This window comes from Neodiprion virginianus, chromosome 2 (genome assembly GCF_021901495.1).
Source record: "Neodiprion virginianus isolate iyNeoVirg1 chromosome 2, iyNeoVirg1.1, whole genome shotgun sequence".
In the NCBI taxonomy this organism is placed as follows: domain Eukaryota; kingdom Metazoa; phylum Arthropoda; class Insecta; order Hymenoptera; family Diprionidae; genus Neodiprion; species Neodiprion virginianus.
In genome coordinates, this window is record NC_060878.1 from 8,709,240 (window position 1) to 8,733,569 (window position 24,330).

General features: G+C 38.4%; 3 protein-coding genes across 7 annotated transcripts in view; 1 reads left to right on the forward strand and 2 right to left on the reverse strand.

Annotated features, from left to right (window-relative positions):
* The first annotated feature begins 3,980 nt into the window (after positions 1-3,980).
* LOC124298794 (uncharacterized) lies at positions 3,981-7,523 on the forward strand. Of its 2 annotated transcripts, none has more exons than XM_046751291.1 (4): positions 3,981-4,209; positions 4,350-4,431; positions 4,855-5,026; positions 5,168-5,309. In XM_046751291.1, the coding sequence occupies exons 1-4, from the start codon at positions 4,186-4,188 to the stop codon at positions 5,235-5,237; spliced, it is 348 nt and encodes a 115-aa protein (XP_046607247.1). In that variant the 5' UTR covers positions 3,981-4,185; the 3' UTR covers positions 5,238-5,309. The 2 variants fall into 2 exon arrangements, with proteins under 2 accessions (XP_046607247.1, XP_046607246.1); XM_046751290.1 differs by having other exon boundaries at positions 3,991-4,209; positions 5,112-7,523.
* LOC124298788 (serine/threonine-protein kinase N) overlaps positions 7,276-24,330 on the reverse strand; it is a 39,356-nt gene continuing 22,301 nt past the window's right edge. For 2 of the 4 annotated variants that reach the window (XM_046751275.1, XM_046751278.1), the window contains 15 exons: positions 23,581-23,684; positions 22,738-22,948; positions 20,335-20,489; positions 13,430-13,681; positions 13,126-13,276; positions 12,947-13,034; positions 12,490-12,845; positions 12,132-12,370; positions 11,071-11,238; positions 9,338-9,655; positions 9,099-9,250; positions 8,793-9,012; positions 8,597-8,704; positions 8,379-8,519; positions 7,276-8,231 (listed from right to left, as the gene is read on the reverse strand). In XM_046751275.1, the coding sequence (XP_046607231.1) occupies positions 8,088-8,231; positions 8,379-8,519; positions 8,597-8,704; positions 8,793-9,012; positions 9,099-9,250; positions 9,338-9,655; positions 11,071-11,238; positions 12,132-12,370; positions 12,490-12,845; positions 12,947-13,034; positions 13,126-13,276; positions 13,430-13,681; positions 20,335-20,489; positions 22,738-22,948; positions 23,581-23,684 (2,807 nt within the window). In that variant the 3' untranslated portion in view covers positions 7,276-8,087. The remainder of the gene's footprint in view (positions 8,232-8,378; positions 8,520-8,596; positions 8,705-8,792; positions 9,013-9,098; positions 9,251-9,337; positions 9,656-11,070; positions 11,239-12,131; positions 12,371-12,489; positions 12,846-12,946; positions 13,035-13,125; positions 13,277-13,429; positions 13,682-20,334; positions 20,490-22,737; positions 22,949-23,580; positions 23,685-24,330) is intronic. The other 2 variants (XM_046751276.1, XM_046751277.1) reach the window with 2 other exon arrangements.
* LOC124298789 (uncharacterized) lies at positions 14,178-19,524 on the reverse strand. Its single transcript, XM_046751279.1, has 2 exons — positions 17,091-19,524; positions 14,178-16,170 (listed from the first exon to the last, which is right to left on the reverse strand). Exons 1-2 carry the CDS (start codon positions 17,949-17,951, stop codon positions 14,722-14,724), a joined length of 2,310 nt encoding a protein of 769 aa, XP_046607235.1. The 5' UTR covers positions 17,952-19,524; the 3' UTR covers positions 14,178-14,721.

Sequence of the window (24,330 nt, forward strand, 5' to 3'; positions counted from 1 at the left end):
TCGCCAAAAATGCAAAGGGGTTAGCCTTGCTTTTTTTTTAGCCGAAAAATTTTTGGTCCCAGATTCGATTTAAATGACCCTTTCCTGACCAATTGGACCCCCAGGAACTCAAAAAACGCAGCGAAAACAGCGTGGGATCAACAGGAGAGAAGTTACGAAGGAAAAAGCACCTGCTGAAAACTGTCGAAAACACAGGTTCTCGTTTTTCGGCTGTAACTTTTGATGCGTTGATCGCAGCGTATTGGGACTGCGCCCAATCGATTTCTCTCGCAAAATTACGTCGGAATGGTGCATGAAAAAATTTATTCCAGCACTTTTCAAAATCGCGAAAATTTTCGCCAAAAATGCAAAGGGGTTAGCCTTGCTTTTTTTTTAGCCGAAAAATTTTTGGTCCCAGATTCGATTTAAATGACCCTTTTCTGACCATTTGGACCCTCAGGAACTCAGAAAACGCAGCGAAAACAGCGTGGGATCAACAGGAGAGAAGTTACGAAGGAAAAAGCACCTGCTGAAAAATGTCGAAAACACAGGTTCTCGTTTTTCGGCTGTAGCTTTTGATGCGTTGATCGCAGCGTATTGGGACTGCGCCCAATCGATTTCTCTCGCAAAATTACGTCGGAATGGTGCATGAAAGAATTCATTCCAGCACTTTTCAAAATCGCGAAAATTTTCGCCAAAAATGCAAAGGGGTTAGCCTTGCTTTTTTTTTAGCCGAAAAATTTTTGGTCCTAGATTCGATTTAAATGACCCTTTCCTGACCAATTGGACCCCCAGGAACTCAAAAAACGCAGCGAAAACAGCGTGGGATCAACAGGAGAGAAGTTACGAAGGAAAAAGCACCTGCTGAAAAATGTCGAAAACACAGGTTCTCGTTTTTCGGCTGTAACTTTTGATGCGTTGATCGCAGCGTATTGGGACTGCGCCCAATCGATTTCTCTCGCAAAATTACGTCGGAATGGTGCATGAAAGAATTCATTCCAGCACTTTTCAAAATCGCGAAAATTTTCGCCAAAAATGCAAAGGGGTTAGCCTTGCTTTTTTTTTAGCCGAAAAATTTTTGGTCCCAGATTCGATTTAAATGACCCTTTCCTGACTAATCGGACCCCCAGGAACTCAAAAAACGCAGCGAAAACAGCGTGGGATCAACAGGAGAGAAGTTACGAAGGAAAAAGCACCTGCTGAAAAATGTCGAAAACACAGGTTCTCGTTTTTCGGCTGTAACTTTTGATGCGTTGATCGCAGCGTATTGGGACTGCGCCCAATCGATTCCTCTCACAAAATTACGTCGGAATGGTGCATGAAAGAATTTATTCCAGCACTTTCCAAAATCGCAAAAATTTTCGCCAAAAATGCAAAGGGGTTAGCCTTGCTTTTTTTTTAGCCGAATAATTTTTGGTCCCAGATTCGATTTAAATGACCCTTTCCTGACCAATTGGACCCCCAGGAACTCAAAAAACGCAGCGAAAACAGCGTGGGATCAACAGGAGAGAAGTTACGAAGGAAAAAGCACCTGCTGAAAAATGTCGAAAACACAGGTTCTCGTTTTTCGGCTGTAACTTTTGATGCGTTGATCGCAGCGTATTGGGACTGCGCCCAATCGATATCTCTCGCAAAATTACGTCAGAATGGTGCATGAAAGAATTCATTCCAGCACTTTTCAAAATCGCGAAAATTTTCGCCAAAAATGCAAAGGGGTTAGCCTTGCTTTTTTTTTAGCCGAAAAATTTTTGGTCCCAGATTCGATTTAAATGACCCTTTCCTGACCAATTGGACCCCCAGGAACTCAAAAAACGCAGCGAAAACAGCGTGGGATCAACAGGAGAGAAGTTACGAAGGAAAAAGCACCTGCTGAAAACTGTCGAAAACACAGGTTCTCGTTTTTCGGCTGTAACTTTTGATGCGTTGATCGCAGCGTATTGGGACTGCGCCCAATCGATTTCTCTCGCAAAATTACGTCGGAATGGTGCATGAAAGAATTCATTCCAGCACTTTTCAAAATCGCGAAAATTTTCGCCAAAAATGCAAAGGGGTTAGCCTTGCTTTTTTTTTAGCCGAAAAATTTTTGGTCCCAGATTCGATTTAAATGACCCTTTCCTGACTAATCGGACCCCCAGGAACTCAAAAAACGCAGCGAAAACAGCGTGGGATCAACAGGAGAGAAGTTACGAAGGAAAAAGCACCTGCTGAAAAATGTCGAAAACACAGGTTCTCGTTTTTCGGCTGTAACTTTTGATGCGTTGATCGCAGCGTATTGGGACTGCGCCCAATCGATTCCTCTCACAAAATTACGTCGGAATGGTGCATGAAAGAATTTATTCCAGCACTTTCCAAAATCGCAAAAATTTTCGCCAAAAATGCAAAGGGGTTAGCCTTGCTTTTTTTTTAGCCGAATAATTTTTGGTCCCAGATTCGATTTAAATGACCCTTTCCTGACCAATTGGACCCCCTGGAACTCAAAAAACGCAGCGAAAACAGCGTGGGATCAACAGGAGAGAAGTTACGAAGGAAAAAGCACCTGCTAAAAAATGTCGAAAACACAGGTTCTCGTTTTTCGGCTGTAACTTTTGATGCGTTGATCGCAGCGTATTGGGTCTGCGCCCAATCGATTTCTCTCGCAAAATTACGTCGGAATGGTGCATGAAAGAATTCATCCCAGCACTTTTCAAAATCGCGAAAATTTTCGCCAAAAATGCAAAGGGGTTAGCCTTGCTTTTTTTTTAGCCGAAAAATTTTTGGTCCCAGATTCGATTTAAATGACCCTTTTCTGACCATTTGGACCCTCAGGAACTCAGAAAACGCAGCGAAAACAGCGTGGGATCAACAGGAGAGAAGTTACGAAGGAAAAAGCACCTGCTGAAAAATGTCGAAAACACAGGTTCTCGTTTTTCGGCTGTAACTTTTGATGCGTTGATCGCAGCGTATTGGGACTGCGCCCAATCGATTCCTCTCACAAAATTACGTCGGAATGGTGCATGAAAGAATTTATTCCAGCACTTTCCAAAATCGCAAAAATTTTCGCCAAAAATGCAAAGGGGTTAGCCTTGCTTTTTTTTTAGCCGAATAATTTTTGGTCCCAGATTCGATTTAAATGACCCTTTTCTGACCATTTGGACCTTCAGGAACTCAGAAAACGCAGCGAAAACAGCGTGGGATCAACAGTAGAAAAGTTACGAAGAAAAAAGCACCTGCTGAAAAATGTCGAAAAATACGTGTATCGTTATGGGCCGTAACTCTTGATCCGTTGCTCGCAACGTATCAGCACCAATTGTAAGATAGCACCACCTTTCTATTCATTCCTTGAATTTATCGAAACTCAACGGTTTACTCTATTTAGCCTATGAAACAAACTGCTGAGATTTCATTTGTAACTTATCGAGATTACAAGTATGTGACATGCGATGCTGGGTGAACTGTGGTACTGGCATTTCCCATGAGCAATTAAGTATGAAATTTCAGTCGAGGATTGTTAGTGTCACCTTAGATGTGTTGAAATCAATCACATCAGGTGTTGTGATGCATTTATAATTCACCGCAATTCGGAAATGAAAAGACCGGACACGTATGTTAGTCACGTCAAAATACCTTATGTAGTCATCTTTCACTCATGACATAAGTACGCGAAATAAATACCAGGTCAATTTTCATTACCGTTTCATCATTCTATTCCAATAAACAATTTTTATCAGAAGTGGGGAAAAAACAACCGCCTGACGCATCGCATTTCTGCAACCTGCGATACACGAATCATTCGGATCCTGCATACACCGACCTGATGATGGCGGACCCTGTTTCACTTGTTGTTCACAATGAGTTTTGACGTTTACACCAGAGATGAGTTTCTGGTGTTACTCGGTAGGTGAATGCAGCCAGCATCATGTCGAAATCGGCCACTCTCAGATGTTCTGCAACAAGTTCTCAACTCTACCGTCGAAACATCTCTGGGGGCGCAAGCGCACAACGATTTTCGTTTGTCATACCAAAGCCCATTAGGGAAACTGTCTTTATATTGTTCAGTCAAGGCATGTACCGATCTGAAGATGACGGACTCTGTCTCACTTGTGGTTGACAATGAATTTTGACGTTTACACGTGAGGATTTTCTGTCACCTCCGCTGTTGCAGTTCAGACTTTATATTTACCACGCCATTTTAAACGCATGACAAACGTATAAGGCCCAGTGAGCATAATGTATAGCACGTGTCATCCAGCAGTGAGTACCTATTTATCGGTTGACATCTGGAAATTCGCATGTCAGGTGTTAGAATGTGGTCAGAATAAACATTCGCTCACTTCAAAACCACTTTCTACGTCAGAGACTACGGAAATTAACTAATACGCTTATTCTTTCAGTTTTACGATATAGAAAAACTTGGCTGCACGAATGCTCTGCAAATCACGATTGCATTTCAAACATACATAGAACTGTGCGAAGGTATGCATATACTCATCGATTTGATTAAATAATTGTGATCCAACACATCAGACGAAAATATCTGGTGGCAGAGAATCTACTATTCTAAGAGAGTTTCATTTAGTTATAAAAGTTTTATCTTATTTTTTATTACGATACATGACTTCATATAACAAAATGATGGTTGTTTGGCAGTTTCTTATACCACAATATTCGTATAATACGAATCTAAAACGATTGGTCCATTTCTCTTTGTTATTTTGGTATTTTATCGCTTAAGCATGCTCATATGTTTACTGCTAATTTGTCTTCAGGATCTTACAAAGCACAGAATTAAGAACGCTACTGTAGGTGTAACAGGAAACATTCCTTTCATTTATGAATCTTGCAAAATCTAAAATTTCCAGTAGCACGTTTTATTTTCATTCCTATTACTGGTTTTAGTGAAACGGTTTTGGGACGTACAGTACAAGTATAACAAATCACTTGACTTGATCTATCTGGAAGCTTGTGCAACCAAATCATCTCCATTGCAAAAATACATTCCATGGCCAGCAGTAAATGCCATATCTTTGAATCATATCGAGCAAATGCAAAAGGAATTGAAGAGTGAACGGTAACTTTAGAACTTACTGGTACCATGTCTTCAATCATTTACTTGTTGCAGAGAATGGACTGACAATAATTTATATTGTTTGTAGATTGACACTGGTTTTCGTAGAGGGGGACAGTACCAGTATTTATTACTGTGTTTCAGCTGGACTTGTAAAACCGGCATCGCCAGAACAAAGCAAAGAGTACAAAAAGAGGCAAGAAAAGAAAATTGAATTGGAAAGTGAAATAAGAAAAAATGCTTCAAATCTCTATGAATTAGCTACTTCGGTAGAACGTAAAGAGAGTCAAAGCAATCCTGAATTGTCTGCAGGGGATTGAAACGCACAGTTCATACTTGAAATATAAGTCAAGCAGAAGAATTGCTCCGTATAAAATTATTTAAAATAATTGCAGTCAAACAGTTTTTTTTCCTTGTATTTATTGTATGCATAATTTTTCTTGGGCATATTATAAGTTTATAAATTTTAGAGTTATCACTAAAAACTACGCAATTAATTAATATAATATTGTATCAAGCTGCCACTGCAATTATACGTATCAAATAAATTAATACTTTAAAATCATCACGTAGGCATCATGGTTATTAGTTGTTTAGTATATAAACTATAAAGTATGAGGCACATAGTACAGTTTTCTTTGTCATAACAGGTATGTTGAATATTAGGGATAGTGTAATGAATGCATCACCGAACACATCTTAAGATTAAAACCTAACAATGTTATTAGGTAAATGTATGTAAAAATTGAGTAAGGAAACGTTTTTACTGTACTAGTAAAAACTTTCAAAACAAGAAGTTATATGACTATCTACAATTGAAGATTTATTGGGTATTTCATGTTGTAATTTATGTTATATACACCATACGAATTTGTTATTTCCCGAATACATGTTAATATGTGCTTCTTTTAGAGTCACGTGCAAATTATTTGATCGCGTAACTATACAGTTAAAAGTGGAAGTAATGGAACTCAACATTCAAAGTGATAAATCTTATTACTTGTTAAATAGACAGTTCAGTCATGATCGATAATTATTTAATGCTTCGTAAAATAGTAAACAACGATCAAAAAAATATGATGATTAATAATAATAAATCAATCGAGAAGATACCGTAACGTGAGTAGTTTGGTAAGAATTGCTCTAGCTTAGAAATAAACGGAAAGATTATTTGTTTCCCGGATAAGTGTTCAGTTTTGGCAGTTCAAAGTTGCGTCGATGATATAGAAGCAAAGTAGGTGAACAATGCCTGCAGAACAATATATTAGTATTTAGCTTATCAAGACGTGTTACTGTAATTATCAATAATTGTTGAAATTATTTCAACACGCATTCAAAAATTACAATTTTCTTCATATCAATGAATCGAGGTTGACATTAATACAAAAATCACATATGTATTAGAATAAACTATGTTCTTGGCAACAACTTATACTACGATTATGATTCATTATGTTGGATATGCAGTTAAAATGATTTTTCTTTTTTTTTTAATTTTATTTATATTAAAATTATTTTACTTTTGACGAATACGATCGTAATCTATATCTGATCGTTTACCTTCATTTTCTTATAAAGTATAGAATGTATCCTGTGAGATGATTTCTAAAAAGGTATTTAAATTAGGCCGCTAATTAATCATACCACAGTTGCCTAATCACCGAAGGTACAAAACTGGATTAAAACTCCATAATGGGTCCATCAGATGTTTTTATGATAAAGCATAACGTGAGCACCTCCTGATATTGATCAGTGTTGATTATAATATATTATAAAAATGCTTTATAAAATAGTTACCAAATAATTTTTATTTCTTATTGACCATTGTATTAATTTTTTAATGCAATAAGGCAACTATTCATCGAGATTTTCTCGAAACTATCACAAATATTTGCATTATTTTTATCGATCAATTTTTATTGTTTTTATTTACCAATATCTCACGGACAGTAATTTAAGAGAACTGAGCTTTTTGCTCAAGATAGAAAAGCAACTCCGAAATCACATTCAATATTGTTATAGAATATCAGATTGATTGGTATGAATTTACCAAAATAAGTCCTAGTTATTTAACGTGGTTCTTGTATGATTTGTTTTTTTATGAGAAAAATTTTATAACTTCATCAAAATAATCCGCAACCTTGATCATTGCTTTGATTGTCAATTGTGAAAAGTAAAACTGATACCACATAACCTGGTCCAGATTTAATAGCTTAATAAAAAAATTGCCTTTGAAATGAGAAAGACTTGTGTTTGTAACAACTAATTATATTCTCAATTCTTATATTTTATCATACTGCATAAAACATTTCTCAAGCCTGTAAATATTGTCAAAAGTGAATGTATTACATCAATGCACTTTGTAACTGTGTTGGCATTTTCTGAATTAAACACATGAAACAAGCATGGACTACGTCGACTTTTTTCCCACAATTTTCGACACCTACCGTTCGAAAGTTCAATCTCCATTTGAAACCAATGCAAGAAAAATAAACAAAGAGAAAAAAAAATAAATAAATAAATAATGAGCGAGATTTAGAGGGTCAATTTTTACTTTAGTGCTGTGATCTTGACAGCAAAATTCAAATTGTGCATTGATCAGTTATCAAACAGGCTGTGAGCAAATAGCATAATTATTATAACTTCCGTCCTAACGAGCAAGTTTTCTTTTGGCCAATACAGAGTTTATACACATACTTTCATAAAATTGAATTATACACTTTTGCTGGTAGAAATTTTATCTTTTTATAATTCAAAGGCAATATCTCATAATAATACAATTAGAGGACTTAATTTTTACATAATCAATAATCGCAAATGTGCAACTGTAGTTGAAAAAATAATATACAATTAATTGTTGATTCATGATTGTGTGTGAATAATTATTAATTATGTCGTACACATACGAAAGAAAACGTGCTGGCGTGGAGAATATTACATTGGAATTACCTACGTGTTGGAAGCAAATTGTATCACTGCAAAATAAGGTTTGTGAATGAAACTTATAACTCTTATGCGAATGAACACTAGAAGACTACATAGTCTGCCTCTGTAGCGATTGTAGCTAGCACCAATCGGCCATGTATGTGAAATCTCTGAAGAAGTTTTGTTCTTGATCATTGAGCGGCCGAGGATCCTTGGGTGGTGTTAACTGCGGTTTTTCTGAAGTGAATTCTTCGTCAAAATTACTAACGTCTTCCACGAAATTCTGAAAGAGACGAAAAAAAAACACGCGATTAATGAAAGTAATACATTACTTACTCTACGAATTGTAATATATTCAAGTGATTAGAACGATGATTGATACATCGATTTTTTGATAGTTTAAAATACCGTATCGATCAAAGATGCTTACAATAACTGGTACAAACGGTGGTTTGACACGTCTCAACAACAAATCATCCCAGGAAATATTTCTGAAAAATGCCTGTTTCTTAACATCCTCCGCGTCCCTTTCGCTGCTGCCCAATCGTCTATCTGGATTCTTTCTAAGTAGCTATAAGAAAACAAGGAAATTACATCTGGGTTTTACACCGCTGTAGTGCGTGCAGGGGTCTTTCAACTGACTCTTACCCTTCTCATGATTGCTATAGCCTCTAAAGATAAGAATCGCGGATAGCGAACTTCGTCGTTCACAATAGAATCGAATACTTCCTCTTCGTCATCTCCAGGGAATGGAGACTGCAACATAGAAATTCGTTAAGCTTGAGCTTGTACAGATGCTATTTTCAACAAAAGCCTTCGGTAATAATTGTCTGTCGAAGCTTACCTCACCAACCAGCATCTCAAATATAAGGACACCCAGACCCCACCAGTCTACCGCTCGAGTGTACGAAGTCTCGGTAAGAACTTCGGGTGCCAAGAACTCCGGGGTCCCACAGAAGGTTCCTGTTCTATCCCCAAATCCCATTCCCTCTTTGCATAGTCCAAAGTCCGCTATTTTCACGTAACCTTCAGTGTCCAGCAATAAATTATCCAGTTTCAAGTCTCTGAAAGGATCATAGCAAACGTGGTGACTTCGAGTTCGAGCTTCACGTATTTTGAGCTAGCCTTATATTGAAAGAAATTATATTACCTGTATATAATACGACTCTCATGCAAGTATTGCAATCCAAGAACAACACAGGCTGCGTAAAACACAGCACGTGGCTCGCCAAATACGTCTGCGTGAATGTGCATCATCAGGTCACCACCAGCTGCGTATTCCATAACGAAACACACGTGTGCCTGCAAATTGAAAATAAAAGATTTAGATCATGAGTTATTACAATATAGAGAAAGAAAGTGTTAAACAATTAGAACTGATGTGTTTACCTCAGTTTGGAAGCAAGCAAAAAGATTGACAAGGAACGGGTGGCGTGTTGTATTTGCAACTTCAAATATCCGTTTCTCAGAAAGTAAAGACTCCACCTCGTCCCTCGCAATGATGTCTCCCTTCTTCAACGCTTTTATAGCAAAGTATTCCCCAGTATTTCTGTACTGTGATAAAATAACTTTGCCAAAATGACCACGACCAAGAACGGATAGTAATCTGAAATTTTCTAAGGTCATTCCAGTCACTTGAGAGTGCCGCTTTGACTCGTAGGCATTGTCCTTAAACGGCATTGGCCTGCCAGGCAGCTCGTACACAATCTGGAAGTTTATATATTATCATATGAAACCTGTTACATACGTATTATAACATGTAAGTGAAGACAAGTTATTATCCAATATGTTAATTATTATCAGCCATAAGTGTGCGGCTCAATCAGCATAAGTACCTGTTAGTCACATGACAACTTTACACCTTTATTTTATTGAATACTTTGTAAAATAAAAAATAAATCAATTTCGTTCAGTTTTCACGCTATTATGATTACAATATTCTTCCGAGATTAGTAACAGCTCACGAAAAACCGCACGTTCTTCATAATTATCATACAAATGTACAAACATTACGCAGTAAGTATTATCATTGTAGGCGGGTTAAAGCAGTCATCTTTTATTTATAGTATCGGAGAGCTACTAGGCTTAATCAAATGATGGGCAATTTGGTCTGTACTATCACAAAACTGTTAGAAAAAATACCCGTTAAGTTATTCGAAGAAAACCTATGAATCTGACATTGCAGATTGCTGAATTAGTTAAAAACAAATCCCCTTCAAGATTATTCTGTTCAACTATGTATTTACTTGAATCCGATACCCTACGACTTTATTTAAAAAAATCTCCACAAAGAAAATTATTCAGAGTCTGACAAATTTGAGGAATTACAAAATATTTTCGAAAAATCGCACAAATGTTTTTACTTGTGAACCGTTTTATCCTATACTTGATATGATCTGCAAAATTGTTTGCACAAGAAGAAGGACGAAGAAGCTAAGAAGAAACTCGAACATGTATGGAAATTTGTATTTGACTGAAAAGATAGAATAGAAAACTTGAGCAAAATTATCCGATGAAGTCATCAACACTATTATTGATTTGAGTACTGCAAATTCTGGATGAAAAAAAAGCAAGTGAATTCTCGAACTTGTAAGCCTAGCATGGACATTACTATATATTATTTAAGGCTGTGGCCGATGATTAATGGTAAATTTATAACACATAATGAACAGCATGAATTGTATTGTAAGCAAGGATTTAAAGAAGGCTGGAATACATGCGTCGATTATGAAGAAAAAAAAAACTCTTTCACAACAAGAAAAAAAGCTCAGAAGCAAACAAATCACCCCAGTCATATTATTTACATTTTGCAACTTATCAAAGAAGATGTGGTTTGATACAACCGATAGATACTCTCCATCAAAGTTACTCATTGAAAGTTGAATTTTTCCAGAGTAACAGAGAATAGGTAAATGACGATAATACATCAATTCAATGAAAATTTGTCTTTATAAAGATTTCATCAAGATTTTTCTCATTAGCAACATACATTCCTCATGAATTTTCCATAAAGTATGAACAAGTTGGTAAGTAGTGATGCGGTGGCCTACTTTGCGATAGTATAGAGATAAAATAAAAAACAGGCAGACAAAGCCATGCTGTGTGTAGTAGGAGGCAGGTACCTCATCTTCAGGGAACTCGACGACAGGTTGGGGCGAGGGGGTGCGTGGAGAGGGTGGTGCGATCAGCACGGGGCGGGGCTCTGTCACAAGGGGCCTCAAACTCGCACCCTGAGGCCCCCCCTTCTCCTCGTTGTGCAGGAAATCAAACTCCCTTAACGCACTCTGCAACTACATTACTACCTGCTTAAATCTAATAGGCTGTGTATCGCTATCGTCGACATTTATTTTTTCCCATCAGTTTTTTTAATTTCATACGAAACTAGCGATTTTACTCAAAGTTCATATGAATTGTACGACATTATAGGAAAACATGAGCATTGCTACGCAATGTAAAATTTTATCAAAAAATAATAATATCATTTCATGTTTTATTTTTCTTCTTATTCTTTTGCGTTAATTGGTCGAATGATTGTATTAATACTGTGTTCAAATTAGGTACGTGTTAAGTTCAATAGTAAAAATAATTAGTACGCATCGTGCAGTATTGTGTAAAAGTGTTTGAAAAATAAATGAATAAAAAAAATTTCTTTGCAATATAACAGTAGCTTTGCGTTAAGGTGTAGTAATTTGCATTGGATCGTGACTTATATACAATAGTACATTATAATATGCAACTCTACAAGCCAGTGCTTGAATATCGTAAATAATACACTGTGCTGCGGGTAGTAAATCGAAAATAATTTTTTTTTCTATGCTATACATAACAGCTTAAATAAAAAGAAGATAAAATACTCAAATCTGTATGTTTAAAATCGCATTCGTATCACACGAAAAACGTTGCACATAGAGGCGACCATAAATACCGCATTTATTCACTTATAACTGTCACAATAGCCACATCGCAAACGAAAATTAATTCGTGAAGAAAAACAATCAGCGCTGGATAAACGAGACAAAAAGAAAAAGATTTTTTCCAACAGTTTTCGCATAAGTGAACAAATATCGTAAACGTTAACGATTGCGTCATCGTTTGTACAGACCCATTACAGTTTTCACGGTAAAGAGCAATAGTAAAATACGTATAATAGGCACAAGTGTTAAATTTAAATGTGTATACATACCTCTTGGTCTAGTTTCGGTGGTGGCGGAGGAGCTGGCATCGATGGTTTCTTGGTAATTAAGGGAGGTGGCGGCGGCGGGTGATCCGGAGGATGAGGTAAAACTGGACTACCAGTTGCTACTCCCATACCCAAGGGTCGCGCACCTCCTAAACCTCCTTTATCAGGATCAGGCTGTTCTCCAGGAGTCTCTGGTTTGTCTTCAGGCCAATTTTCGAAGGACAGACGCAGTGGTTGTGGTCCTGAGAATTTTTATAGAACATTTTAAGGATCATCGAACATTCGGAATGACAGAACATTATACAAAGAAACAGCAGTAATCATTAGGTGAAATATTAGCAGAATGAGTTATGTTTCTTACCAGATGGCGGACTTTCTGATCTTCTGCTGTTGTGTATCGAAGGTGTAGAACGCTTCAATAGTCTGCCCCAGGTAGCGACATTGATGTTCATTTGATTTGGACGAGGGAAATTCTTGACTTGCTGTTTGAAGATTTTTCGCTGACGTTGCAGCTTTGGCTTTCTTGAGATCATTGGATTCAGGAATTTTATTTCTGCAAAAAGTAGCCCTTGAGGTTCGAGCTGCAATGCCATACCATGCCGCACGTCGTCTATGAATTCTTCTAGACGCAAGAACTTCACTGCACACAGCGATCTCCAATCTTTCCAATAAATTCCTATTTCCAATTCTCGCGACTTGTCTAGTTCAATGGAGAACCTTGAGGAACAGAAAAGAAACAGGTAGTTCCACTGGAAAATCGCGGTAGTTGGTAACAATTATATTAACAATCGTAAGAATAAGTATTCACAATCATTCACCTCTGATCCCAAGCCTGCTGAGAGCATGGGCGCCAGTTAGTTTGAGCTACTGTTTGATTATCCAATTTAATAACTGCCATTATGTCATCTGAAAAATAAACAGACCTTAATAAAAGTTATTAAAAGAACTTTCGCGATGAGTGATTTCGATTGAATTGACATTTTCCTGCAGTACTCACTGCTAGTTTCATCTTTCACGCTGTAAGATTTGCTCGAGCTACGCCCTGTCACTCCTTTGACAAAGCTGCGCAAATCAGGGCTAGCTGGTTGTTCTCTTCTGGTTCTACCCGGCACTTCCTCGGCCAAATCTTGACACCCCATTAATCGCACCTAAGAGATAAAGTCAAACAATTCAACGATACCCGTCAATTACTGTAAAAACTCAAATACAGTATTTTTCTACTATCGGAGGACTAGATGTTCTTGATAAATCAGACTATTTCTCATTGTCTACATCTGTTGTGATTGTGACGTAATATGTACCTCCAACTGTCCAGTGACTGCAGCGCATCTTGATACGGAAGCAGGTACAGCTGCTCTACCTTCAAGAGGTCCACGAAAAGGTTGCAGAGAAGTGTAGGTGACAGGAACAGGACTGGCAGCCTGTACACTCGCAAGTTCTCGTTTTAATTGCGTAGCGGTAGCACTGTCAGGGGGTAATTCTTGTCGTCTGAGTTCCAGCGACAGTCTGAGAAGATCCAATTTCCTGCTGGACTCTGCGAGACTCGCTTGTGCCTGTAACGAGAAATAAACTGAATATAAAAGTGACATGGCAATGTGAATCTGTACCGCTGATTTGGCAATTAGAGTGTTAACCAGCAATATGCGTAACAATTATAGACTCGCAGTATCCTGTGTAATATTAGTCACCCTACGGTTTTAGAGTGAATGAAACGGAATTAACTGCTCCGAAGGTGTTAAACAAAGAAATATCTTTGGGTTTCACCAAGTCCGATAGCTTTGGAGAAATTTGCACGAAATTTGTTATGAATTTCAATGCGAATTCAAATGAATTCACTTGAATTTCGTGAGGTTTTAATTACACAGACGTGTGGTAGATTATAAGAATGATTGACCCCACACTTTTGATTGATCGTCAATCTTTTTTTCATGCGTTAGTCTCTGAAATTACTGTCAAAGGATACATGTAGCAATATTTACTTACACAAGGTTCAAATTTATCTTGCATTCATTTCGCTATCCTGGTCGATGAATAAACGATACACGGTACTAATAAGTCTATTAATGTTTATTAACAGTATCATTATGATTAACGGTACATCGTATAGCGTGAATTAGTGTTGTAATTTTGTCGGGCGTACGTATAGAAGATCTGCACAATTTCACTGCGTCTAAAAGTTTGTATTTTGTACCGGGTAAAAAAAAAAAAAAAATAGAATCAAATAGGAGAAAAAGAAAGAAAATAGCGTCAAGGTTTAATAAAAATAAAAATTGTTTAATCATACCCACGCAATTTCAACTTACAATTCGATTCACCGATACCGTAGATCGATCTGTATGACTAAAAATCGTTAGAATTTCGTGTGACTTTGCAAAAATAAGAGTATAAGAAGAAGATAATAACAGAAAATAAAAGGGGAGATAAAAATGGAACTAAAAACTTGATCCGTAAGTAACGTTTCCATGGATTACATCGTAATGGTTAACACCAGATCTCAATTTATCATTATAACACAAAATTTTATACTTTGTATCTATAGTTCGCCGTGGAGCAATAGGAAAAATAAAAAAAAAAAAAAATCATAACAATACTTCTACGAAACGCCGTTTTTCGAGTTACGAGGTGCCTGAGAAATGATATCTTTATTTCTCCTAAACCAGGCTCCGGGTCGCCGATCGATATCGCCAAGAGATCTGGACCGTCCTCTGGGCCCCGCGTTCTCCTCGAAGAACCTTCTGCAGTGCTCGCACGAGCAGGATGGATTTTTCGAGGGTCCAATGTGGTGTCCGGGTTTTCTAAAAGCGCCAACAACCGCGCCAAAGACCGAAGCCTTGATTATGTGGTCGGTCTTCTCGCCCTGGGGCGTCGTAAACGGTGAAGTAACGCGCGATTCGACCTTGTCTTTCGCCGGCGAGGGACTCTTCGCACCAAAGGGTCCGATCTGGTCCCTCAAACCGCAGAAGGTTGTTTTCCCCGCGGTATCGCTCATGCAGCCACGATCCTCCGGCTCCCTGGAAGGGGCCGCCTGAACCCGTTGGGCCTCCTTGCCGGGCCTGCGAACGGTCGAGTCCCTTCTGACATGTCGTGAATTCTCCTCGCTCGAAACGAAGCTCCATCCCAATTCCGCGCTGTCGTCTGACTCAGCGGCGCTCTCCGGGGATGACCAGCCGACCTGGTGCTTGTCGAGGAACTCCTTCATCTTCCTGTTCTGCAGAAGTTGCCGCCTCTCTATCTGAGGCGAACGCCAAGTCTTGGACCGTTTCTCGCGGCTCTCCGCATCCTCGTCCCAGGCAGTTTCGAGCCTGCCGATCCTCTCGCGGTCGGACGAATTAGCGTACTCAAAGCTGTCGCAAGGTGTGAGTCCGGACTTGCTGTTCAGCAGAGATTCTACGTCGGATATCGTGTCCTTCCACGACGTCGCCGTCGCCGAATCGTACGAGTCAGGGTGCGGGTTCAGACCAACGCACGACGAGGCAGCCGACCAGGGCGTTGAGTCCAAGTCCCGGATCGCGCTGTAAGAACTAAATTGCGACGGGTACAACGAGCTTAGAACATCGTCGGTCTCATAGCCCCGGGAACTCGCCAACGACGGCATCCGCATCGGGGCCTGTTTGAAACTCTCGCAACTGAGTTCCTCCGAGCGTTTAAGAAAGGCTTTGTCGTACTGGAGGCCGCGAGGAAGCCGCGTTTCCTCAGCCCTCGAGTGCGTCACTCTCACTCTATCGCTCTCGAATATCGTCCGCGGTTTTTCCGCGAGCCTCTCAGAGGCCTCGGACGAGTCCGAGTAGCTGCTGTCCTCTGCGTCATCTTCCTCCTCTTCTTCATCTTCCTCCTCCTCCTCCTCTTCCTCGGATCCCGTACAGTAAACGTCGATGTGCACGGTCCGCGATTTCCGCTTAGCTGTGTCCTCTTTACCCGAGGAATTAGCCGCCCCGGTTGTTCCTGATTGTGAGTCGCACGTTGGGGGAATATTTGACTTTCTACTTGTCACGTCCACCGACAACGATGACGACGACGAGCCTGGTACTTCTTTTTTTTCTTGCTAAAAATAGATCAAGGGAATTTGTACACCATTCTCGTATATGTTTAATTTTTATTTTAAACAGTATATTTTTTTTTCGTTCTATCTTGATTTGACTCATTGTCCCGTCAGTTCAACGATACCATTTTGCAAGACATGTTTCGTTAGCAGCTTTTGATACATGTTTTTTTTTCAATTTATTTTTCAAAACTTTGTGTGCTACGGTGTTTGCCAAATTTTGTGTAAAGGTATTGTTTGAATTTTTTTCAAACCCAAAAACTCGGATCTTTACTCAATGCAGAACGTATATGAATACCTTAAATACCTGTCAACAAGATAAGTCAGTCTAAATATCAGCTGGTATCGTCTTCTTTGTTTAAAGCAATAAGGATGCTAATCTGATTTTTATTCGTTATATCATCATATTTTTGTAAACGAAATTGGCTTTGACGGGAAACGTCGATTTTCTACAAAATATCTTCTGCGCGCAATATTTCATACATAAATTTCACTGAATTGAATATAATTCAATAAAGAATGTATTTTAATAATGAGAAATAAAAGCAAAACGAATCTGTTCAAATTCGTGATTACTGATCGAAAAAGAATGAAAAAATTCTCCACAATATATCAAGAGGTCAAAGTTAGTATCGTTAATGTAAGGAAAGATTGAAAAAAGTCCATTTTGAAACTTTAAAATGATTCTAAACAAGTTAACTTTGCAAAATATGTAATTAAAACGTTTTGCCTTGCAACGGTTTAGAAAATTTCAGGCAATCCTGAAGTTTCTTTTCTTTTTGTAAAATTCTTCTAGAAATGTACATCGTTACGTTAGATTACATTACGAACTTCAACCTCACGATATATCTAATCTACCAAAAATCACACTCGCGTGGACGAACAAACATATATACGAATAAATAACAATAATACAAACAGACCTGTCCAGTCCAGAAATCGCGTTCATCAAACTTCCGCAAAAGACCAGGTGAGGTTTTCCTCCTTGATTCGTAATGCTTGGAATTGGTGCCTTGAAGTAAAGAAGAAACAGAGCTAAACGACGTCTGAGTCTGAACATCGTTAGTCTGTGAAGCAGCATCCCTGCTGCTGTTGCCCGATCCAACATAATTATCCGAACAATTAATCCCCTTGCTAGACGGATCGAATCCGTGACTTCTGCCAGGCACTCTGGTGCAAAAGTGAGTAGTAAAAGCTTTCCTACCGGAAGTAATACCCTCTAGACAGTCCTCGCAGGCCTCAGGAACTGGTTTGAAAAATCCGCCTTTAGCGTAATGTCCGCACCAGCGATCCAGGCATTGCGGTTTGGGTTTGTCAGGAACCCGGGGCTCCTCGGCGGTGGATAAAACGATGCTGCATGTGCTCTTGCAGCGTCTGTTGTACTGTTGACAGGGTCGTCGATGCGGTAGACTGGAGTAAGACTGAGGTGAAAACTGTTCGCTGTTGTATCCAGAGTCGGAAACGTTAACGCCAAGGTGTCTTGGAGCGGAAGTGGCAGCGGAGGTCGGACCCCCGGAGAACGGTCGAGGAGGCGGCGTCGATGTGAAGAGAATGTTTCCCCGCTGAAAGGCGTAGGAGCCGGCGGGATTCCCGTCGACGTTCCCCGGGTCTCGTCCCCACTTGTAAACCATTTGAACGCCCTCGGTTCCCACAGCTTCCGGACATCCGGCGGAACTACTCCTTGATCCCGAAGCAACGGCCTGATCACCGCTTCGTCTTATCGTAACCTCGGCTCGCACCAGCCACGGGGAAGGCGTATCCGGATTCTCAGGTCGGCCGTACATCGCGGCGAGATCACCGGCTTCTATTGACCTTTAGCGGGCGGGAAGACGAGGACGAAGACGATGCTGGAGGTAGGATGATGAAGAGGTTCCTCAGGTGTCGCGCCATGCCGTTTTCTCTTCTTGGATTCTACGATGCTCGCTCCTTCCTTCTCTTTCTCCTTCCCAAAGAGAAAGAAAGACGGACAAAGACAGAGAGAGAGAGAGAGATTGCAGCAACGACTTGGTCCACCACGTCGTGTCGTCGACGACGTCGCGGTAGGTGCGTATATAATTAGCGCGATAAATTTGGATCGATGTGTATATATATATAAAGCAGAGTAGGTGGTAGGTATGATGTGTGCTGAGCCCGAATATTACTCGAAAACGGGACACTTTTTTTCCTTCGAACTTTTATTTACACGTAGGACACGCACGCGCTTGCCACAGTTGTCACTCCCTCGTTACGATGCTCCTTGTTATTATTTCCAAAACTTAATTGACGCGTTGGGTTGAAAGATGTCGCAGGTACCGTTGGTTCGTAGATTGGAAAGAAAACTTCGAATCAACAAAGAAAATTTTACTCCTTCTCCGCTAGTCCGCAGGTCTGATTCATACCCGGCACAGACTCGCGCACACGGACGGACTTGTACAGATATAACATCCTAGGGTGACATCGGACACTGGAAGCACCTGTTGCTCCTCACCGCGAACCGGGTGTAGAGATCTATTTTTGAGATCCGGTATCAGAGATTCACGCAAGAATATATATCACGGATGAAAAGACACTTCACCGAGACGATATGATACCGTCTGCCAACCGGAGTAGCTGATACTTGAACCATGAATCACTCACACCTCAAGAGTTTCACCCTTGACGTGTATCGGTAGGCGTTGTAGGGTCTAAAAAAGACTCTATTCTCCGAGTAACGTCGACCGAAATGCGGGTCAACAATTGTCGAGGCAACGCGTCAAAGTATTATCGTTGACTTCCGGTTATTCCCTGCGACTCTTCGCGATCCCGAACGATTCTGTCCAAGGATCTGCGGAAACTTGTGTGCGAGAAAAGAAAAAAAACTCGCGTGATAGAGAGACAGAGAGAGAGAGAGAGAGAGAGACAGGGAGGGAGAGAAAGAGTTGTCCGTGGCGTTTTGGGAAGGGATGCAGGTCGCGTAGACGCTCGGATGAAACTAACGCGACCTGAAATGGCGTCTTCGGGGAAGAAGCGCGGGGTAGTCGGCCGAGAGTTTATTTTAAGAGCAACGCGCGCATCGGCATCAGCGTTACACGGATCTTCGAGGAGAAATCTCGATTCAGCGGCACAGCGAAGCACGGCTTACCGATATCGTCTCTACGGGCGATTAAAACCGTCTAAAGACCCGCAGACACAGTGAATTGCTCTCGTTCAATGGATGCATTCACGCTTCATTTTTATATGTACCACTCGAGACTAACGACGATCGTCATTCAAACGTGTTGAAAAGCTTGAAATCGACTAGCTTGTACGTAAGCTTCGAGATTTTTTTTTTTTTTTTTTTGTAGACGGATTTTCTTATATCCTCTTTTTAATTTCCATGCCGAAGAAACATCTAAACTGTGGTATCGAAGTGCAGAACGTTTTATAATATTGCCTGTTATTTTTGTGTCATTCTGCATTGTGCAGTTTACTTCGCGTATATTTTTACACTTTGCGTAAGTTGCTTCGATCAAGTGATTATTGTCAATTTTTTCTATTCGTTCTGTCTCGATGTGCAAATGTTTTTTTTTTTTTTTTTATCAAAACCGACCATAGCTCATTTGTTTGTAATAACTTTCGTGTATTCTGGAGTTCTCGAAGCACTGCAGGAAGTCGTGAAATATCTCTACGAAGAATCGCAATAACACGTTGAGGCAAACGAGAATTAATCGTTATTTGGTTTGTTTCCAATCTTTAAACTGTACAAATAAATTGTGCTTTTGATCTTCAATTAACAAAATATACATTTGACGTACATCTGAAAAAAATATTTCCACTCAAGCAACGATTTTTCATTGATTTTCATGCCAATCAAGGAAGAATAAAAACATATGCTTAAATTAAATACAGAGCGAAATACGTTTTGTTGATTTCGATTTTTGAAATATTTTTTATGCGTTTTTGTTCAATAAAAAAAAAATTGAAAAAAAAAACGCAAATATTTTTAGCTCTGCATATGCAGAACAAATTGCAAAGCACGAAACTTTGACGTAAAACTCAACGACGAAATCTATTTTAGACGGTTTAATTTTAGTTACCTTTGTATTGCAGGCTTCGCTTTAAATATTATTTATACTTATACATAATGTCTCGCCTCTTCTATTTCTTTCGCATCGGACGCATGCGATGGGTATAAATTTAGGTTTAATATGTATAACGACTTCAGCTTACCTCGGTCACAGCTTTTTTGTCGGCCACTTTAGCGCTCTGCAAAAGGCGAATTACGTTTTTAGCCCCCTCGACGACAGCCGCTTCGATCAAGAGCCGATGTCGCAGTTCCTCGACTCTCTCTTCCAGCGCCAATTCAAGGTTTGGCTCGTACTTATCTGTGTAAACAAAAATGCGAGATTTTTTATCGATTCGCATTATACAAAGAAACGCCACGCGAATTAGATAAAAACATAGAGATTCGTCGCGTATACATTAAACTTCAAATTTTTTTTTACCATACCATTGTCGCAATGTGATATGTATAATATTAATTCGTAAAAATTTTGTTGCGGTGGAATTGCGATGATTTAATTGTTAAACAGCTTTGTTTACCGCGACAATACAGACACGAAAGTTGAGAATTCTGACCCGGAGGAAGTGAAGAGGGCAAAAAAAAATATATAAAAATAAAAAAATTTGCGCTTCTGTACGTTACTTTGCAACCCGATGTAATTGGCACATGCAATTTTCGCTCGGCAATAACAAAATAGATTATTACGCACGAGGCTCACTTACTGCGCAACAGTTATACATTATATATATATTAAGATATATACACATATGTATATATATATATATATATATATATATATATATATATATATATATATATATGTATCTGTATACGACATATTTATAAGTTGAAACAATATAATAATATTATACATACAAAATTTCCGACTGTCACTTTCGAGAATTAATAACCCGTTTTACATTAGGTATACTATAAATATGACGAGACGTGAGGTTATTTTGTGTAGAAATGTTTATGTATGTATGTATGTATGTATGTATGTATGTATGTATGTATGTATATATATAATATTTCGAAATTGGATTTTGGATTAATAAAAAAAAAAAATAATGTCTTTCTATCAAATTTTGTCTCAATTTTTACATTTGATAACGAATTATTTTATTATCTTTACCGCTTATCATTATTATCATTGTTACTACAAAAATGTATAATGAGAATCACACGAGCAGATTATGCGCATATTTTGTATACAAGGAAAGAAAGTGTGAAAAAACCTAATTATCCGACAGTTCCTCTGATTAAAGTAGAAAGAAGAGTAAATTTTTTTCCCAGTAGTATAAAGAGTAAAATGAAATTTTCCGGATAAGTTGCGGTGAATCATCGTGGCGTCTGTAATTTCGTTGAAAATACGATTCAGTCGAAACGAAGATGTGCGTACATATATATATATATATATTACAATATATATATATATACAATATATATATATGTATTACAATATTTCCTCATCGTTAGATGACCTGCGTATTTAACATGTATGTATACATATTATATATTATATTATATTATATACCTATATTCACGGTAAAACGCGGCGCAGGGAACTTTGCGAAGTAATAATAGCCGTTGGTATATGAGAGATAAATATATGTACATATAATATACATCGTAAATAAGTTTAATGTCGACGACGGCAGGTATAAGGTGCGTATGCATATATATATACACACATAGTCACGCATACGCACACATTTATATATACCTAAGCGAATAATCTCCCGGTATAATCGGACTGGATGATTTGGATTCAGGTTCTCAAGCGAAATGAAATGCGAAGCATAAGGCATATACGATGAACAAAGAGTCATTGACTCCGAGTAGAATCATGGATATACATACAGAGATACGTAAGTATGTATAATTATCATCTACTTGTTATCGGAGGTCAAGATCGTTAATCAAATCCGAATCGAAAATCGATCTGAAGCATGAAACTTGAATAACGAGTATACCCAACAATTTGCGAAGTATGCAGGTAGGCATTTAAAAGATCGATAAACCTACGATGTTTGTACGCAAATAATGATCTTCTCTACTTGTATACACATTAATTCAGATAAATTATACGATATTAGGTACGTATTTGTAATATTCGAACCTTTACGTATCTCCAATTTTTTCCGCACACCTGTAAATGTTCGATTCGTCTTTTTTTTTTTGCACAGTGTCGAAAGAAACGAGAAAAAGCTAAAAACAGGACCGCTTCACGGAGTCCGGCGCCTAAACATTTCAGCCAACAGGTTTTACTTGTATAAATGTACTAACTACAGGCTATTATAGCGAGCGGGTAGATTCTTTTAAGTTTATATGCTGCCTAGATGGCACCGGAATTATTCTTATACATGTAACGCAAAAACCGCATTATTAAATAAATACAATGTATCAGGAGAAAATTGATATACATATTGTATGTATACAGGAATTATACGAGTATTAACAGCAATGATAATAAACATTGTAACGAACAATTATTATAATTAATTCTTATTCTTCGCCGTGAAGCATCAATTATGTACCATTTTTGTTCGAGTTTTTTTTTTTTTTACCTTTGCTGGCAGTATTTTCGCCGTTAGGTGCCGGCGAGTAGCCTCTCGTTCTCTGCTGTTTCCGGACCCGTCTCAGCTTCACAATGCGCATTCTTAAGAATTCGATTTTCGCCCTGGAATCGGCCAACATTTGCTGTGCCTCCTGCAACAACTTTTTGTCCCGATGACCGCTCGTCAAACTTTGTATCATATTTTCAGCCCCTTGTTTCACCTGTGGGAAAAGAATAAAATAAAAAGGTAATTGAAAGTCAGAATGAATTTTGAAAAAATATATGTATATTACATGTAGGTAATATACGAGAGCATAACAAGGAAGTAATAAAATCGTAAAGAAAAAACAATTTTTAGTGTAGCGTTATTGTATAAAGTAACTATTATTTATAACAATCGTATGCGGCGATAAATTTGAAACACTGCAGTAGATTCTATTTGAAATTTGTCGCTTTGTGTCCGCAGTGACTCAGTAAAATTGTCTTGTCGGGTACAATTGGGTGTAAAAAAAAGGAGTAAAAAAAAAAGAAAAAAAGAAAATGTGACCGGTCTTTTCTTCGGCTTGGTTTTCATTCTCGTGTTTCTTTTGCATCCACGTGCGACAATGCAGACACAGTGGATATAAACTCGCACGCCGCTGGTTCAGTTCTGTCTTTTCAGGTTTTTACAGTTAAGAGTCCGTTGCACTCGGGTTATACGTATAAAAACGTGTGCCCAGCGATGGCATAAGACGCCTAATTCGTCAAGCACAAAATTTTTGCCCATAATTTTAAATTTTGATTTCAATAAAATTATACAAAAAAAAAAAATTAAATAAATAAATAAAAATTAAGAGTATTAATGTTTGGATACCTTGAGCTCGATGTTCAATTGTTTTTCCAGTGATACGAGACGCAGATCGGTAAAAAGACCCTCCTGACTCGGCGACGATGAATCCATCGGCGACAAGGGTGTGTCTGAAATGAAAAAATGAAAGAAAACGGTTAGAATTAATAAACGATCCACGTTCTGTAAATTATAAAATGAAAAAGGAACGAAACTTGAACTATTAAACAAAGAAAGAAGCGACAAAAAATAAATATCGATACGACTACTATGTACTATGTCGTTGATTAGTTTTCCTCAACATTCTACATCATCTAGATCATTGATCAATATTTTTTGTCCCTTACCAGACTCAAGGAAGTTGCTGATTTAAAAACCAATAATTCTTTTGCTCAAAATTTACAAGATATTCGCATATATAATTGATTGTTCACATACTTATGAAATTTACGTATTTGTTAAATTGAGCGATTACGTTTTTAACAGGAATGAATGCGGGTAAAAAAAAAAAGATCCGAAAATAAAACATCGATATTTATCTGCAGTTCTTGTTTACACTTTTAATGATCTTGGGTGATTCGTTAAATGAAAAAAAAATCATACTGATTTTCGACTTAAATTTGTTGCAATATTGCACCCCGTAAATACGAGCGCCTATTACGGTGGCGGATATCGGCTGCATGCAGTGTCCACGGTCTTATATACCGTGTGTCTATGACGAAAGTGCGTAACTTACGCTCGTGCGTTAAGTCGTTCGAATTTTATTGGCTGAAAGTT

Coding starts and splice junctions, on each gene's coding strand:
- LOC124298794 (XM_046751290.1), top strand. CDS start 4,186: ATGTATAGCACGTGTCATCCAGCA. Junction 4,210..4,349: donor ATAGCACGTGTCATCCAGCA/GTGAGTACCTAT, acceptor TTATTCTTTCAG/TTTTACGATATAGAAAAACT. Junction 4,432..4,854: donor ATACATAGAACTGTGCGAAG/GTATGCATATAC, acceptor TACTGGTTTTAG/TGAAACGGTTTTGGGACGTA.
- LOC124298789 (XM_046751279.1), bottom strand. CDS start 17,951: ATGTACGGCCGACCTGAGAATCCGGATACGCCTTCCCCGTGGCTGGTG. Junction 16,171..17,090: donor GCGATTTCTGGACTGGACAG/GTCTGTTTGTAT, acceptor ATCTATTTTTAG/CAAGAAAAAAAAGAAGTACC.